A 16,317-nucleotide genomic window follows, 5' to 3' on the forward strand; every position below is an offset into this window, starting at 1 on the left:
ACTACTTGTCAGACATGTACAATGCCTCATTTCTGACTCATAAGCAGAAACGTTTTTTTGAGATCTTGTACTTTTTTCAATGTCAAAAGAATTATTTATCTTGCTTTAGCATTACTCTGATATATAGATTGTCATTGCCATGGACTTCATGTAAGGCCAAAAGTCATCACTGTAACTTAAAGTCATTACTTTCTGTTCTCACGACTCACTGATTATGCCTTCAAAATATATTACAGAAAAATATGGCTGTTTGACATCATTACTGGAGCTCTGAGTGAAGTGAATTTGTTATTGAATTTGCAAGAGGTATGTTTAGATGCACATTTTATTCATGGTGGAAATGTTTGTGGGAAAAAAGATGTGGAGGCAGGAGGAAGATCACTGACAGAAGCCGGGTATAAGAAGAGCAGTTATTGTGATGTTTATGACATGCAGTGAAAATGAGACTGATGAAATCAATTTCCTCAATGTGGGTCCAGTACAGAAGTTCAGAATGTCTTCAGCCTTGCTCAGCCTCACGAGGCAGTGAAGTTTATTCAAAGCAACATTATGTAACTTTATTACCTTAAAATAACAGCTTCAAAATCATGTTGATGGTACAGTGTCTTGTAAAAGGGTGAAAGGTGTCTCTGTCTCAGCCACTCTGCCCCCCTATGCACTATGTAACTTCAGTGAGAGGGTAGGATCACAGCGTTACATACATGTTTGCTTCAAGATACAGGTTTTCAACATATAACACTGTTATGATGCAATGAGTTTTGTTTGTAGTTAGCACCTACATTACATCTGATAAATTGTTACAGACCTGGAATGTGTATTTACGATGGTGGTGTTGCACTCAGAAACTGTGGGGGGCGCCAAATCGCACAAAAATGCCAATTTCTACATAACGTTGCTTCAACAACGAAAAAATGTTTGCTGGCAAGCTGGTTAGCAAAATGCGTGACTTCTGACGAGTCGTGTGCAGTTACAATGGTATCGGGGTGTACTTTGATCTAAGAAATGTCATACATAGAAGTGGTTTTGAAAGTGGGGTCCAGGAGACCCACATGGGTCCATGAGGGGATTCCGGGGGGTCCACAGCAAAATGGGGAAAAAAAGCAAAGCAAAACATCTTACTGTATCAGATCGTGAGGGAAAATTTTAGCAATTGGGGTCTGTGGTCTAATTTTTAGGGATTCTTGACAGGAAAAGGTTTGACGAATTCGGTGTGAGTCTAAGAGCATTATTTCATTTTCACTTCCAGTTATTTTGCACTATTTCCACAAATCTGAGTATAGCTCTACAGCTTCTGAACAAGACATTAGTTAATTTTTGGGTTTTATTTTAGAGAAGTGTATGCTATAGTGCAAACAGTTCTCTCAAAGTGAATGTCCGTGGATGATTTGACTGGCCATGATTGATGCCGTGCTGTAAACCACCCCGCTGATAATGCTCGTAATCCAATCCCAGTTTCTTTATGTGCTGCAGGTGCGCCATGTTCCTCTGGCTACAGGAATACCAAACATAGTCGCCACACCCAGCGCACCTTTTGCCCTGTCCGATTGATTGCTCTTTCCCCACGCACCAGTGGTTATCGCAAATGTGAAGGGTGGAGATGCTCTGAGTGTCAAATGAATTTGTTATTGAATTTGCAAGAGGTATGTTTAGATGCACATTTTGTTCATGGTGGAAATGTTTGTGGGAAAAAAGATGTGGAGGCAGTGTGGTTTTTGTCCCATTTTATGCTTGCAGCCAGCACTTAAAGATATAATGTGTAGGAATTCTACATTAAAATGTCTAAAAATGAATAGACTTTTGTTGTATTTTTGTTGGTACATTTTTCCAAATATTTCCAACAATGTTCAAACCCAGAGAAATCCAAATGTTTTCGCAAGGTAACGGTGTGTTTCATTTGGTCGCCTGCTGTGACTTCCACTTCCCTTGTTTGTGATCATTTGTGTCTGAATCATGTCAGATAGATATTAATCAGCAGTGTTGGTTGTTTAATGCCGTGGTCACCATCAGTGAAGCCAGATTGAGTGCAGGATCATTTGTGTTTACTCCTGCAGTGTTTTTCCAGTCCAAACAGCTACATTGTTTAACTGTACATCAGCTGTGAGCTAATAATAATGAGCAACGGCACAAATCAGGAGTGTGTGTGTCTGTGTGTTTGAATCTAGGTCAACCTTCATTACACTCAGCACTCACCAGAGACTCCAGTTCTCTCCCTTCTTTCCCCGCTCTCCTCTCTGTAACGTTACGTTCATGAAGTAAAGTAAAAAGTAAGCACTGAACACAACACACAAGCATCTAACATAGCTTCTAAAAACATAAACATAAACAAAACATAAAGCAGAAAAAGATGGTTGGAGTTATACATAATTATTTAAGTCTTAAGTGCACTAATGTGATTTTGGACCATTTTAATATTAAACTGTAAATGACCTGTGTACGTTACATGTTTTATAACCACATTTGAGGAAAAATCGCAAAAAAAGTGTGTGTATTGGCCAACACATTGATATCTGAATTATTTTACTCCCTAATAATGGCACTGGCATCAGAGTATTGGCTCTAATGTGAAGTAACAAGATAGAAGCATTTAGGAGCCATATGTATAGGACTTGATGGCAAGTCCACAAACAATTAACATCTGTATAGCAAATTAAAGCCATACCATAGTCATGCCTAAGCATAATTGTGAAGATATGTACAATAGAAATGTTATGTCTGATGTGTTTATCCTCTGACATGTTACTTCCAATACAAAATAAGACTTTATTCTATGGTTATTATTTTGCTGGTTATTCAGTCTCTTTTATAGCAACATGAGGAGATCAAACTGTCTGTCAGACATCATGTCGGACTTCAAGACCTGCCAAACCAATTCCACATTCGCACTTTCAGCTATCAGGACCGACACATTATTTAATAAAAAGGTCATGGATGTAAAAGACTGTACTATTCATTAAAACCTTCTTTTATAATTTCATGCTTATTTAATACTCATGTTTTGTACAATGTCATTTTACATGTCTGAAGGCACAGATGTAGGCATGTGTATTTCCCTACATTTGTTTGTATGTACAGTGAATTAGTGTATTACTTTGTTTAAATGGATGCACATATGTAACAGAAAAGGATTGTATTCTGTAAATATCCTGGTTTCACATATTCAAAATGTCAGGAATAGCTTATTTGTTCTATATGACAAGCTTCTGGTGAGTTGACCCATGTTTGAATAAGGAACAACAAAAACTTAAACGCAGCCTAGACCTGCCTCAGTCAGCTGTCCAGTTCAGCCTGAGCTGTGTACGGTTCAGTGTCTTCTTCCTCAAAGGTCTGTGATGGTAGCTGGTGATTCATTCAGCTCTTCATTATAGTGTTTTCCTGTGTATTGTGGGTTAAACAGATGAGGAGGTAATCGGTAACCCTAAAAACAACAATATGCAATCACCTTGAGGCAGGAAGTGTACAGCGTTCTTCAACTAATTTACCCTTCATCCCTAACCTGAGGTTTAAGGTTGTGCACTTTCACACAATTTTAAACTTGTGATTATTAGACACTTGTAATTACTAGTAATTGCTATTCTATCATCTGTTACTCATCATCTATCATCATACTAAATACTATTTAGTATTTTTTATTCTTGACATTCCCACTGACACAACACATACAGATACCCGCATTATCTGTGCAAGCTTAATTTGATCTCCACTGAACTTTCTTTTGTGAAGAATCCATCCAGTCAATGATCCACCCAATTCATAGCATTGAAGATCTTAAGTATGGAAGTGAAAGCACTTTACTTTGTACTTTTGTTCCATTACATTTATTACATCTGGTAAGTTCCCAGATAAAGATTTTACATTATAAACATATGATGAACATAATTGAATTTAAGATATAACTGTTTAAAGCGTGATGACTGAATAAATGAGTAGTTTGAGCCACATAAATACTTCTTATTATGCATTAACATTTTATCAACTCTGTACTTTTAACTTTGGTACACATACACACTTTACATTTATTATAATTTGTATCAGATATTCTGTCAATGCAAATTGCAAATTGTGATTTTGTTGTTCTCTTCATGCGACATCTACTGCATGTCTGTCCGTCCTGGGAGAGGGATCCCTGCTCTGTGGCTCTTCCAGAGGTTTCTTCCATCCATCCAGTCGTATGGCTTTAAAGTATATCATAAACTCATGTTAGCACTTGCAAACCGCTATTCCTTGAATCAAGAGCTCTGTCTCTGTTTGTTAATAGGACTATAAAAGTTGTATGGTGCACCTTTAAGTTATTACTGACTACATTTCACATTGTGATTTTACCTTCAGTATCTGACTGCCTCTTGCGCGGATGAATATTTTCGAAAGATGCTTAAATATTTTGAAAACGTGTATGGGTAAGGCTGGATAAACAACTGGGCAAAACAAGCAGATGCTCCAGGGCCCCAGAACATGTGCCCCAAAAGCTCCTGGTTCATAGTGTGGTAACTAGCTGTAGATAGTTTAATTAGTTGCTAACTGGTTTAGGAGTTTGCTCCATGGTGGGGCACTTTCCTAAATAAAGTTGTGTTTACTCAAACTGACACTACGCACACCTGCATTACTATTCTTTAAGTACATATTGTGCTTTTTACTCTCCGACATTTATTTGGCAACTTTATTTATTAGTTACTTTGTAGACTGCATGTTGCATTAGAGCCACAGCAGTGCATTTCTAAATTGATGTATTTTATTGCCAATATCAAACCCTGACTCGGATAATCAGAAAAATGCTGGCTATTGAATGTGATAACCCTCCACGTGGGTAATCCTATAGTACACATGTAAATATACGTGATACGTTGATATTTAAGAGTCAAGATGTTTATTCAAGATGTTTATTGTCACTCAGGTTATACAAGTACACTCGATAGAAATTATTTTGCTTCGACTCCACTACAGAAATGGTAATAGTAATTGGTAAATAAAATGTATATAATAAGATTTAATGATAATAATACAATAATAAATAAAGAAACACAAAAACAGAGTATACAGAATAAAAATATAGGACCATTAGAGTGAACCGATAAAGTGCATGTGTATATATCTATGTATGTACGTGAGATACAAATATTATAACAGAATATAAAGGCAACATGGGCGTATTGTTGTTTATTGTCTTTATTCCCAGTAAATTACTTTTGATACCAAAGTTCATTTAATATCAGATACTTTAAGACTTTTACTCAAGTAGGCTACTATTTTAGATATTTTTTACTTTAACCTTTACTCAAATTGCCTCAAACTGACACTAAACTGTGTTGGGCCTTTAAGTACACATTTTAATTTTTACTCCACTATGTGGTTTTTGTTAACTTCAGTTACTAGTTACTTTGCAGACTGCCTGCATGGGATAAGGTGCATGTGTATATATCTATCTTTACATGTATGTACATGAGATACAAATATAATTACAGAATGTAAAGGGTGTATTGTTGTTTACTTGTTTATTATTGCAAGTAAATAACTTCTGATACCAAAGTTCCATTAATATCAGATATTTAAAGACTTTTACTCAAGTAGCTTTTTGAGTTCTTCTTACCAGATGTTTTTTTTTTTTTTTTACTTTTACCAAACTGTGACTTTTGTGTACTTTTTTTACCTGGAAATTACACTTTAAGTACATTATTCAAGTAAAAGTATTTAATTACACTCCACCACCACTACAATGCCGAAGTAAAAACTCTCGCATGCTACTTTTTCCACCTCTGCTGATGCACACAACAAACAGCTAAATGTGGCTTTTGTGGTCGAGATGTGGTGAGTAGTTGTTTTCCAAGGAATTACCGGCTCATTACCTATACAGGACTTCCAGGCATGCGTTCACAGTTTTGTCTGACTTTGTCTGTAAGTCGGAGCTGGTGGGAGTGCAGTGTGTTTGGCAGACCCTGACGTTGTGGTGGTGGCGGCGGTGGTGGTGCAGGTTTCAGTGTTGCACAGGCCGGGCCCATTGCTGCTGCAGGTTGTCCGGTAGGGTGCCTGCCGAGCTACAAGCATGCTGTTGATGTCTGGAGCAGAGGAGGGGAGCGTGAGGAATGGCTGAAAACTGACGGTGAGCTCCTGTTAGGAAACAAAACCCAGCACGGCTCGTAACTGTCCGGTACGTTTAACTGGAGATTTCACTGCCCCCCCCTCCTCCTCCTCAGCCGCATTGAAAGCCACCGCTCGTTTTTTCATTTTTTTTTTTGGTTGCGTTATTTAATGGGACAACGAAAACGCAAAAAAACGCAAGGTAGGCTACCCGCTCCTGTCGCCAGCCCTGCTACTTTATTTTCATGGACTCGTACGACACGCAGGGGCTTGAGAAAATGTTTCACAGCAAGGTAGCCCGCTCGAAGACACCGCCGGGCTGCTGACCGGGGACCGTGTGTGTGTGTGTCGGTGAATGTATGAAGAAGCTCGGACGTTACGTTTTGTTTTGAAAAGCGTCGGTTAGGCTTCATCTCTTCATGCCCCAACCGACCGACCACATGAGAAGAAGTCGACGTCCGGAATAGGTTCAACCACAAAACAACCCCCCCACCCCCTCCCCCTCTCTCTTTTTTATTTTTATTTTTTTTCGTAAATCGCTTTCACCTGAACCGACGAGGAGGAAAAATGCGAGTGGATTTGTTTTGGATATGTTTGTGGTGTTTCCTTCGTCCTGGTGCCGCCGGTCAAGGGCAGTCGACGGCCGTTTGTTCGCCCTCATGCAGCTGCGATGAAGATGGGGGTGCAGACTGCTCCGGGAGAGGGCTGACCACCGTCCCGACCGGGCTCAGTGCTTTCACCTACTACCTGTAAGTACTTCACCGACACCCACAGTCAGATATAACCCCTAAATACGCCTGTACACTTACAAAACGCCTCTCTGTAAAGGCCCGAGTAAGGGATGTTCGCTGTGTTTACATCGCAAGTGAATAATGGGGCATTCAACATCACAGGGGGAACTTCCTACAATGGCTAACCAGAGGAAAATGTCCTGATGGAGATGTTAGGAAGTGTTTAAAGTCAGTATTTAAAGTGTCACAACTCTCAAGGTCCTCACAGTGATCAGGTGAAGTACACACAGTTAGTTTAAGCTTCGCAGCTCCCAGCCAAAAAGTTAAATCCATCTCTGAAACAATATTAAATCAGCTCATGTTGTAGTGTAGGGCTGTAGCTAATGATTACATACTCTACATTATCAGTAATCTATCTCTTATGTTAGAGTTGGAACAAATCACTGCTTTAATCAATCTACAGGAAACCCACCAGCAACTATTTTGGTAATCGACTTATCATTTTTCAAGCGATTGGACAATGTTGTGGTCCAGTGTGCGGATCTGATACTTTGTCTTTGACATATATGATAGTAAGCTGGATAGTTTGGGGGTTTGGGTGTATTGTTTGGATAAATAGGCGATTTGAGTATGTCATCTTGAAAAAAGTAGTGGTCATCTTTCCCAATATTTGATGATGTCAAGACTAAACAGTGAATTGAGAAACTTAAAGCGGCACTATGTTGTGTTGGAGAAGAAATTCAAACTCAGAAATTTAAAATCAAGGTAATAATACAAACTCAGAATTATTTATTTTTTCCATAACTGAATAAACAAGCTGTTCTCAGAGGAAAATAAGATCCCCAGAACGCTGTTTTGAAGCTAGAAAGGTGGCAGGGTCCGCCACATATAAACAGGTGAAACAGTATGATATTGTGTTGTCCTTTAAGGTCAGTTTGTTTATTCAGTTTCTTTCAGTCAAAGATGATCTTTCTCTTCTGATTAAAATGTCCTCCCCAAAACTACATAATGCACCTTTAAAGCTTGACAACTTGCAGCCAAAAAGTTTCATCCTTCCTCTGAAACAGTGTTAAATCACTTCACATTTTCTCCTCATATTGTCATGTAGAATGACTGCAATTAATGATTATATTCTTGTCATTATCATTAATGTTTTCATGAAATCTGTCACTTATTTTAGAGAAACAAATCAGCGCACTCATCGATCTACAGAAAACCTAACTGCAACTACTTTGGTAACCAACTTATCATTTCAACTTACTTTTCTGTGCAGATGTTCAGGTCTGATTCTTTTCTTTGACATACATGATAGTAAACTAGACACTTTGGGGGTTTGGTTTTGTTGTTCGGATAAATCCAATGTTAATATACCATCTTGGACTCTGGGAAATTATATTGGCAAAGCAGTCGATAATGATCAAAATTGTCAGTTGTCAAAATAGTGAAAAAAAATGCCATCACAAGTTTCTGTAGCCAATCTGATGTTGACAAATTGCTTCTTTTCTCCGAGCAACATCCAAGATATTCAATTTACAATTATATACAATTATATATTCAGAATTTTCTGTTTACTGATAAATCATTTCAGCTCTCGTAAATGTTGATGAGGTTTCGTCTCCACTTAATGATCGACATGATTTAGTTTAATCCTATTTGAGACCTCAGTAGTCAGTATTATTTACCTTTTTTTTATAGCAGCAGGTTGTCTTCAAACGTATTTTTGTGATGTAGAAGTTCCCTACTTTAGCAAGGATCGGGGGCCAAACCGGCATGTAAACCGCGTATCTCCACAGTTTGAGCCGCTCTGCTCTGCAATTCTTCTTTACTGCACATACGTTAAGTCTTCTGCGCAAACTGTGGCCAGTGCTGTCTGTGGAATTATTGGGATTTAAATATTGGTTTGGCCCCTGACAAACTTTTTAATTTTCATTGCAGCCTGCTGCAGGATAACTGGTTAAGACATAGCACTTAGATTTTACACTTATTAAGGTTTGGGTGTGAAATGCAATGTGACCGAATCACAAAGTAATGTACTGAGTGCTGAGGTCACACATAGGGCCAGATTTGGGTGAGTAATGCTGCATGGACTGTAGCCAGCAGTGCCTTGTTCCCAGTGCTCTATGTGTAGTACAAAATAATTAGGAGTCATGCTTGTGCCGTTAACTGATTGACAAGTTTGACTTAACTACTGCTTCAAGCAAGGGCTTGATTTTAAATTTTTATAAAAAGTGGAGTGCACAAGGTAGGTTAGACCTTTATGTAGTGGTGCCGATACAGTTGATGATTGCCCCATGAAGAAACTCCTCAGTAGTTTCACAACCTCTGGGTTAATCATAAACTAAAGTAACCACCTCTGCAACAGCATTGAAAACAGCAATTTAATGTGACTTTTTGTAATTACTGTGCTCCCTTTTAAAAAAGAGCATAGAAGAGATTATGATTTTAAAGTTTACCTAAGCGCTGGTCTTTTTAAAATGTGTTATTTAGTCAAGTCAAAGTACCCGTGATTCCCTGCCACATGGCCTAAAAGTGTAAATGTACTTGTTTGTTGTCAAGAATGATGGCCCAAGCCTAGCTACACCAGAACTACTATTGTGCCTCTTTAATTCACCATTATTAAGAAGTTTTAAGCAACCGGAGGAAGTGGATTCATACACCAGGCTGTCAAGACATGTCACACTAGGCCCACTGGAGCTCCTAGCATACCAAACTGGGAAAAAAAACTCCAATTTATTCTGTGTAGTCTGGCATCTCAATCAAAACATGTTACAATGTTTTCACAAACGATATGATAGCCGTTCCTGCCTCTCTGCTGGCCTTTTTGTATGCCAAAATGAAAAACAATATGTTGTTTTCAAGATTGTGCTATCTTCTAGTCTCACAGTCGGTTATCCAAACGCTGTGTGACAGGTTTTAAACACTGGACTGCCTAATGTATTCACTTCAAACTCTGAAAAGTATGTGAAAGGTTGTTTGTCCCTCTCTCTGTCCTACTCTCATTTGTTCTCCTGGTCTCTTGAACTTAAGTTGTCCTCTCCCACTCCCTCCGTCTTTTGTATGTGGAGCACTGGGGTTAGGGATCATGATGGATTAGTGAGACATATTGCAGCTGCAAGGGCTCCTTCTCTCAGGGCTAATGCAGCCACAATGCCCTGCTGATGTGTAAAGGAAAAATCTCATATATGAGTGTTTCCTCTCTAAAACATTTGTCACTGAATTTGTTTGCAATGATCATGTCTTTAGGATCAGTATGATTGAATAGAGCCACTGAGAAAAATCTGGTCTGAGTCTGTGCCAACAACAGGAAGGAAGGTGTGTTCGACAGATACAAACACACATGTATAGCAGAAACAGGGAAGGGTTAAGGGAGTGTTTTGTAAGAGTAACAGAGCCCAAAGGTCATGAAAGTTCCTCGTAGAAGGATGAGAGTTTTGGGCTATTAATTCTATTGTTGTCTACCTTTGCTTTAGAAAACACTTACGGTAATGGAGGACCACACATTTTCCAATAAATCATATGACAGCGTTGGAGTGGACTCTTACCTACAGCCCACATGGGCTTGAGTTTTGGCACCTGTAATGGAAACAGCCCTCTCACAAAAAAGCAGATGAGAGGAAAGACAAGGCCCCTCAGCCAGTAACAAAGCAAACACTCCTTTTCAGTGCAGTTTACCTGAGTCTCTGTGTAGGTTTTCTTTTTGGTATCCTGCCTGCGTGAACTATTGTACATTTTGAGGGAGCATTGCAGCTTGCATCTTAGTTGTGCTAGGTCCTTTCATAGCATGAACAAGGTTGAGACTTAGGGGAAAAGGAGGGGTGGCGTCAGGGGTCTTGCACTCTGCCGGTGGAGCTTGCCGGCCTCACCATTGGTGCCCTCAGTCCATTTTTAACTGAATGATACTTTTGTTCTTGGTCAGCAGAGGTGAAAGGAGCCAGTCAGTGGTTCCCCTTCTCCCAAACAGGATGACTTGTGGATGGGAGAATATTAACACTCTCTTCCCTTCTCTGAGTCCCCAACCCTGCCCTCCACTTATACACCTAGTCCCATCCCCCCATCACACAGCTTCTAACTGCTAATGATTGCAGGAGTCTTGTGCCCAGTATTCACAATTAAATATTACCTCAAGCTGAGTTTGGTAGAAATTCAAAGTTTAAGGTGTTTTACTTCAATGGTTTAGTAAGTATTTTTAATGTTTAGCAATATTGCTTTGCAAGTGCTCAGTTTACTTTTGACAATGTGGTAGTTGGTGTTACTAATGTTACACAGTGTTCGCGCATACACCGCTTACAATTCTTGCCAATCGCACTGTAACTTATAACTCGACAGGAGTAAAGAGAGTTGACCGACAAGATGATGGCAGAGGATTTGTGGTCTAAATGAAAAGCAAAAGCACCTATTTGTAATATTTCAATTTAAAACCATTGTAGCAAATCCTTATATTCAAGTGGCGGGAACCAGCATATGTTTTACATTTCTGCTTGAAAAAACATTGAAACGATTACTCAATTATCAAGATTGCTGGTAATAAATCTTTTTTTTCTTTTCTTTTGCAGCTCTAGGGGTGTCATTAAGATAACTTGGCTTGTTAATGTCCCTAGTAGCACATATGTACTAGTATTACATTAACTGTTTCACTGAATGGTCTCCAAGTGTGCTGCAGCATTAGTGTAACTATGCTAGACACACTATCTTGAACATCTTTCATCGTATGTTTTGAGGAAAAGATGGTGCAACATACCATTAGCCTAATGGAGTGATGCAATGTTGGTGACAGGATGACATAGTTAGTCTAGTTTTGTCTGTAGCAGAAATACGTCAAGATGTGAATAGTCCCTTGTTACAAAATAGGAGACTTTTACCGTTTTTCTATTACATCTTCTGGCCTGACTCTACTCAGTCTGACTTGGTGCGGCAGCCCGGCGCGGTAGGGGTTTTACATTTCCATTACAACTGGGGTACCTGCCTAAAGGTGTGTCAAAAACCAGTGACGCGCTTGTCCGAATCACTGCTAACAAAGTGGCCCAGCTAATTCCGTTACAAAGACGTTTCATTTACTGTAATTTCTTCACAATAAAAGCCCCTAGTTATTTAGTCATTGAAAGAAACTACAAGAGAAACTAAAGAGATTCAGTTAGAGGCTACAAAAGTACTGAGAGCTGAACACAGACCTTTAAAAAGTCTTTCACTCAGGTTTCCTGCACAGAAATTAGTTGAGTATGATTTTAGGGGGAGACGGATGCTTGCTACGGGTTGGCTGCAGCAGCGAGTCGTCACCGCGGCATGCTTGGAGGCGGGGCGGGCACGCTTTGGCCCTATTCCGGAGCAGGTCCATTGCGGCTCGGCTCAAACTGGTAATGGAAAAGCATCAAACATAATCAGCGCGGCTTGTTTTGACACTGCGCGGCCAAAAGTGCCAGTGGAAAAACGGCAGTACTCTGCTAGGCCAGATTTTTAAGACATCGTTTTTTATAATTGACATAAAATTGCCCCAAAAAGGGGCATTTGGAAAAGGTCTTGATCCTTCCAATGCATTTTACTTGAATTTTATTTTTTTAATTGTTCAGGAGACGAGGGGAAGCTCTTCCACTCCACCTGTTTAAGAAAGGGATCAAGTTAAAATACAAATTAAAAGGAAGTTAACTTGTAATTTGCATTCCAAGATATGTAAATCCTACTATGAATATGCAAATTCATCGGTAGTACTATTAAAAGATAATGGAAATGTTACTTACACTCAGTTAAAATTAGATCTGTATTAAGCTCTTCAGTGCAGTCGCAGTTAAAAGGACTGCCTCGATCAAAGTTCCTTTGGTACTTTTAGCACTAAATTATCATGAAGCCTTTTTTGATACATTTCATAAAACGGAAATAATCAGTGGCTGAATTTCAAACTTGATCAAAGATAATAACTATATAAGTGCAAATTGTTATCTGAGGCTGTGTTTCCTTATTAGTACAGATTCAATATCAAAATATTTGACTACTAACAATTTTTAGAATTGTCCTTTAACACCATTGGCTGTGCAGTAAAAGCAGCACAACAGCAGCAGCGGCTGTCAGTGTGAACTGGAGTCTTTCACCTGCAGTATTGCTGTGCCCCATGAGACATCTGACAGAGCTCAAAGCCCAGCTCACAGTGATGTACTTATATTTCTAAGTGAAAAAAACAGAGTTGGGGTTAAAAAGACATTTCAGGTTGCAGGCACATGTGAAGTGAAACTTGTATACAAGCCAGTGTAGGCAGCCGTACTGGTTAAAATGGAGGCTCCAACAGAAAGACAACTCAGAAACTGAACACTGAAATGTGTCCAATGTAATAAAATGTAGAAAAATGTTGGGGTGGTTAAATGTTTTGTCAGACCAACAGTCCATAACAAAGAGATTTTATATTCACAATTATATAAAAGCAAATTCTCACATTAAAAAGATGCAAAGAGAGTTTTGCCTTTTTTTTTCTCCCTCAAAAATCTACTGATTTTCAAAAATATTTCTCTGTTAATTTTCTGTGGATTGATTAATTTGTTTAATTTGTTCTAAAATCCGCACGTTCCTTTTTTCAACATAGTACTGATAACTGTCTCATGACACGCTTAGTAAAGGGGAAATAGTGTTTGAATTCCCCATGAGCAGAATCTCGAGCTGCTCCTCACATCTGACCAGCTGAAAACACTTGAACCATCTGACTGACCGAGCAATCAACCCCAGTGACCACACTGTCTTTATATCCATTACTAACAACTGTGAATGAGAACATGTGCCAGATCACAGTCTGTGCTTCTGTCATCTGAAAGGCTGGCTGGGATCCATTAAATCACATAATATGATGCATAAAACTTTGTTCTGGTCAACAGTGTAAGCACCATCAGTGTGCAAGGTTTAGTAAAGGTCTTCTGCTTTGCGCTACGTTAGAAGTGAAATGTGCCGAGACATGTGTTCAACTGACAAATAAAATTGGTATTGCATGTGTTTTAATGTAGAAGTCATTGTAACACACACACAAGGTTTGTTCTACACCTGCATAATGAATTACCATGTAAACAGTAGTGTACAGTATTCTCAATATAATTGCAATACTCACAAGGTCATGTATTAAAGTTGCTTATAGTTATGCACGGGATGATACAAAAATTTAATGTCATGATTGACCTTGCCAAAATGATGACTAAATGACTGGAAAAGATGCAGGCTCCCCTTGTTGGCAATTCAAAATATCAGGAAATCAGTATAGGACTGTATGTTATTGAGTTTTTCAAGACCAGTGGGCTCCCAAGAGCTTGGGAGCCCAATAGTCCACCATCTAACAAGCACAGACAGCATGTTATGCCTTTTAATCAATCAGAAGAGGCTGACTGCAGTCCTAATTGTTTCTAATTAAGCATACAATAAAACTATGGAACTACTTATCCTTTGCAATCAAAATACAGTAGAATGTAAATTATTTCCAAATATTTTCCTCATGTATAAATAGCTCTTACAACTATTATCCACATAATGGAAATTAACCACAATCAATTTATCCTTCGTGTTTTTATTCTAATCTGCGATTAAATCTTAAATTCTACCGTCTTAGCTTTAAGATGTTATTTGTCACGTATATTTAAAGTGATTTACATGCGTCTGTACACAACGAGACGATACTGGTCAATCACTTTCACTGACCGAAAAAGGGAGTGATGACCGCATGAACTACATGTTTCACTTTCACAGCAGGAGATATTTTTTTGGGATAATACAACTCACAGGGACAACTGGTGATCTAAGTCAGCTGAATATTCAGAAATTCAAACAAAACTGTAGTTCTTTGTTTAGGGCTTTGGATGGGAAGATATTTTCAAGTTAACCAGGTGATACAGGTGCCCTCAATCTCAATTCTGGTGTTGAACACCGATTCATGTTTTATTGTTTTATAGCACTGAATCACATAATAATGACTCTAATTGCCTCCCCCCCCCTTACACAGGTCAACAGAAGACAATTAATCTAAACTAAAAAACAATGGATTACATGATTTTTTATTACCTTTTTTTTATATATATATTGTGGGATGATGGTAGATGGATGAATACAGTAGCTGTTTCTGATTGAGGAGTGATATACTTTGCATAATGATTGAAACGTTGTATGTTTGTATCTTTATTCAAAGCATGTGCCTTTTTTTTGAGAATTGCGTTTGTTATGTCCACTCTGCCATACAGGCTTGATTTGTGAAGTGCTGCACTGATTGTTGTCCCTCTGGTCAAACCTCTCATAGGAACTGATGAACTTTCTCGCTATATCACTTTCTGCCATCTTGGCTACAGCCTCAATCAAGTTGTTCCCAGTACTTTGGTTTGGTAAGATGACAAGTTTTAGTAAGAGTCTAACTTGGGTTTTCTTCTGAATTATGAAGCCTGTTGTGCTATTAGAATTTCTTGTACACAATTTCTTAACAAGCAGATTTTGTCAGATTGCTAAAGCGGCTGTGAAACTCTTACACCCAGTATTTATTTGGTGTAAATATTTAGAAGCAACTAAGCTCTTCGTACAACCTAGTTTGTGAGGTTATTTAGTGCTGTAGATCTTTGCAGTGAAGGAAATATGTACATGTTTTATATGAAACCTTGTTCAATAACCTGACGGGCCTCAGGTCAGGACTGTCAAGTTGTGCTTATATCTTGAGAGGGTTTTAAGAAAAAATCTAGTTTATGTCTACGGATTAGTTACAGATAAAATCCTTTTCCAGTGCATTTTTATGGTTTAGTTGATCTTGGCAACAGATTTGAAGGCCCAGTTTATGTACTGCATTCATTCTGTGCAAGGTAGGAAACATGATTGATACATTGTTTCATAACATTTGTCTTTATATATGTACAATAAGAAATAAATCTAAAATGATGTCTCTTATTCAACTGCAAACCACAACTTTACACTTTGATGTAGTGTTAAAAACCATAATCCACCAGTGAGTGAGTTAGTAATTTGACCTTAATCCAGTGTAGGCTAATTTAATCGACAAATCGCTTCCACTCTAAACGGTATAGATTGGTATCGGCATATTTTGGTAAATTATTAATCTTCTAACATTCTCCTCAGTTGTGAGAATTTGCTGTTTTACTTCATCTTATTGGATAGTAAAATATCTTTGGGCCTTAAACTGTTCGTCTAACAAACAAAAAAACATTTTGAAGATATTAGTTGGGTTTCAGGGAATTCTGTATTCTGTTTTTTCTGTATGACATTTTGTAGTCGGTATGAAAGATTGAGATTAGTAAATCATTAGTAATTAATCAAAAATATAAATAATAATTAGTTTCAGGCCTATTATCTTGCGTACTAAAAGAATAGCAAAGTTCAGATTTTACTTTTGACTTTTATAACATGTTGTACTTGTACCTTAGCAGCTCTATTTTCTTTTCCTTTTCTCAAAGCATGTCTGCTACTTTTCTCAAGTTCTCTGCTTCCTCTCTGCTAAGATGAAGCCAAATGGCACATGGGATAGAAATTTACAGATACCTGTTTGTAGAAGCGTTTAGGCTTG

At 38.4% G+C, this 16,317-nt stretch overlaps 1 protein-coding gene across 1 annotated transcript in view; it reads left to right on the forward strand.

The window, feature by feature from the left end:
• The first annotated feature begins 5,883 nt into the window (after positions 1–5,883).
• lgr4 (leucine-rich repeat containing G protein-coupled receptor 4) overlaps positions 5,884–16,317 on the forward strand; it is a 37,778-nt gene continuing 27,344 nt past the window's right edge. Inside the window, exon 1 of the mRNA XM_084356951.1 lies at positions 5,884–6,818. Coding sequence (XP_084213077.1) covers positions 6,637–6,818 — 182 coding nt within the window. The 5' untranslated portion in view covers positions 5,884–6,636. The remainder of the gene's footprint in view (positions 6,819–16,317) is intronic.

This window comes from Pagrus pagrus (assembly GCF_965226575.1).
Source record: "Pagrus pagrus genome assembly, chromosome: 1".
In the NCBI taxonomy this organism is placed as follows: Eukaryota; Metazoa; Chordata; class Actinopteri; order Spariformes; family Sparidae; genus Pagrus; species Pagrus pagrus.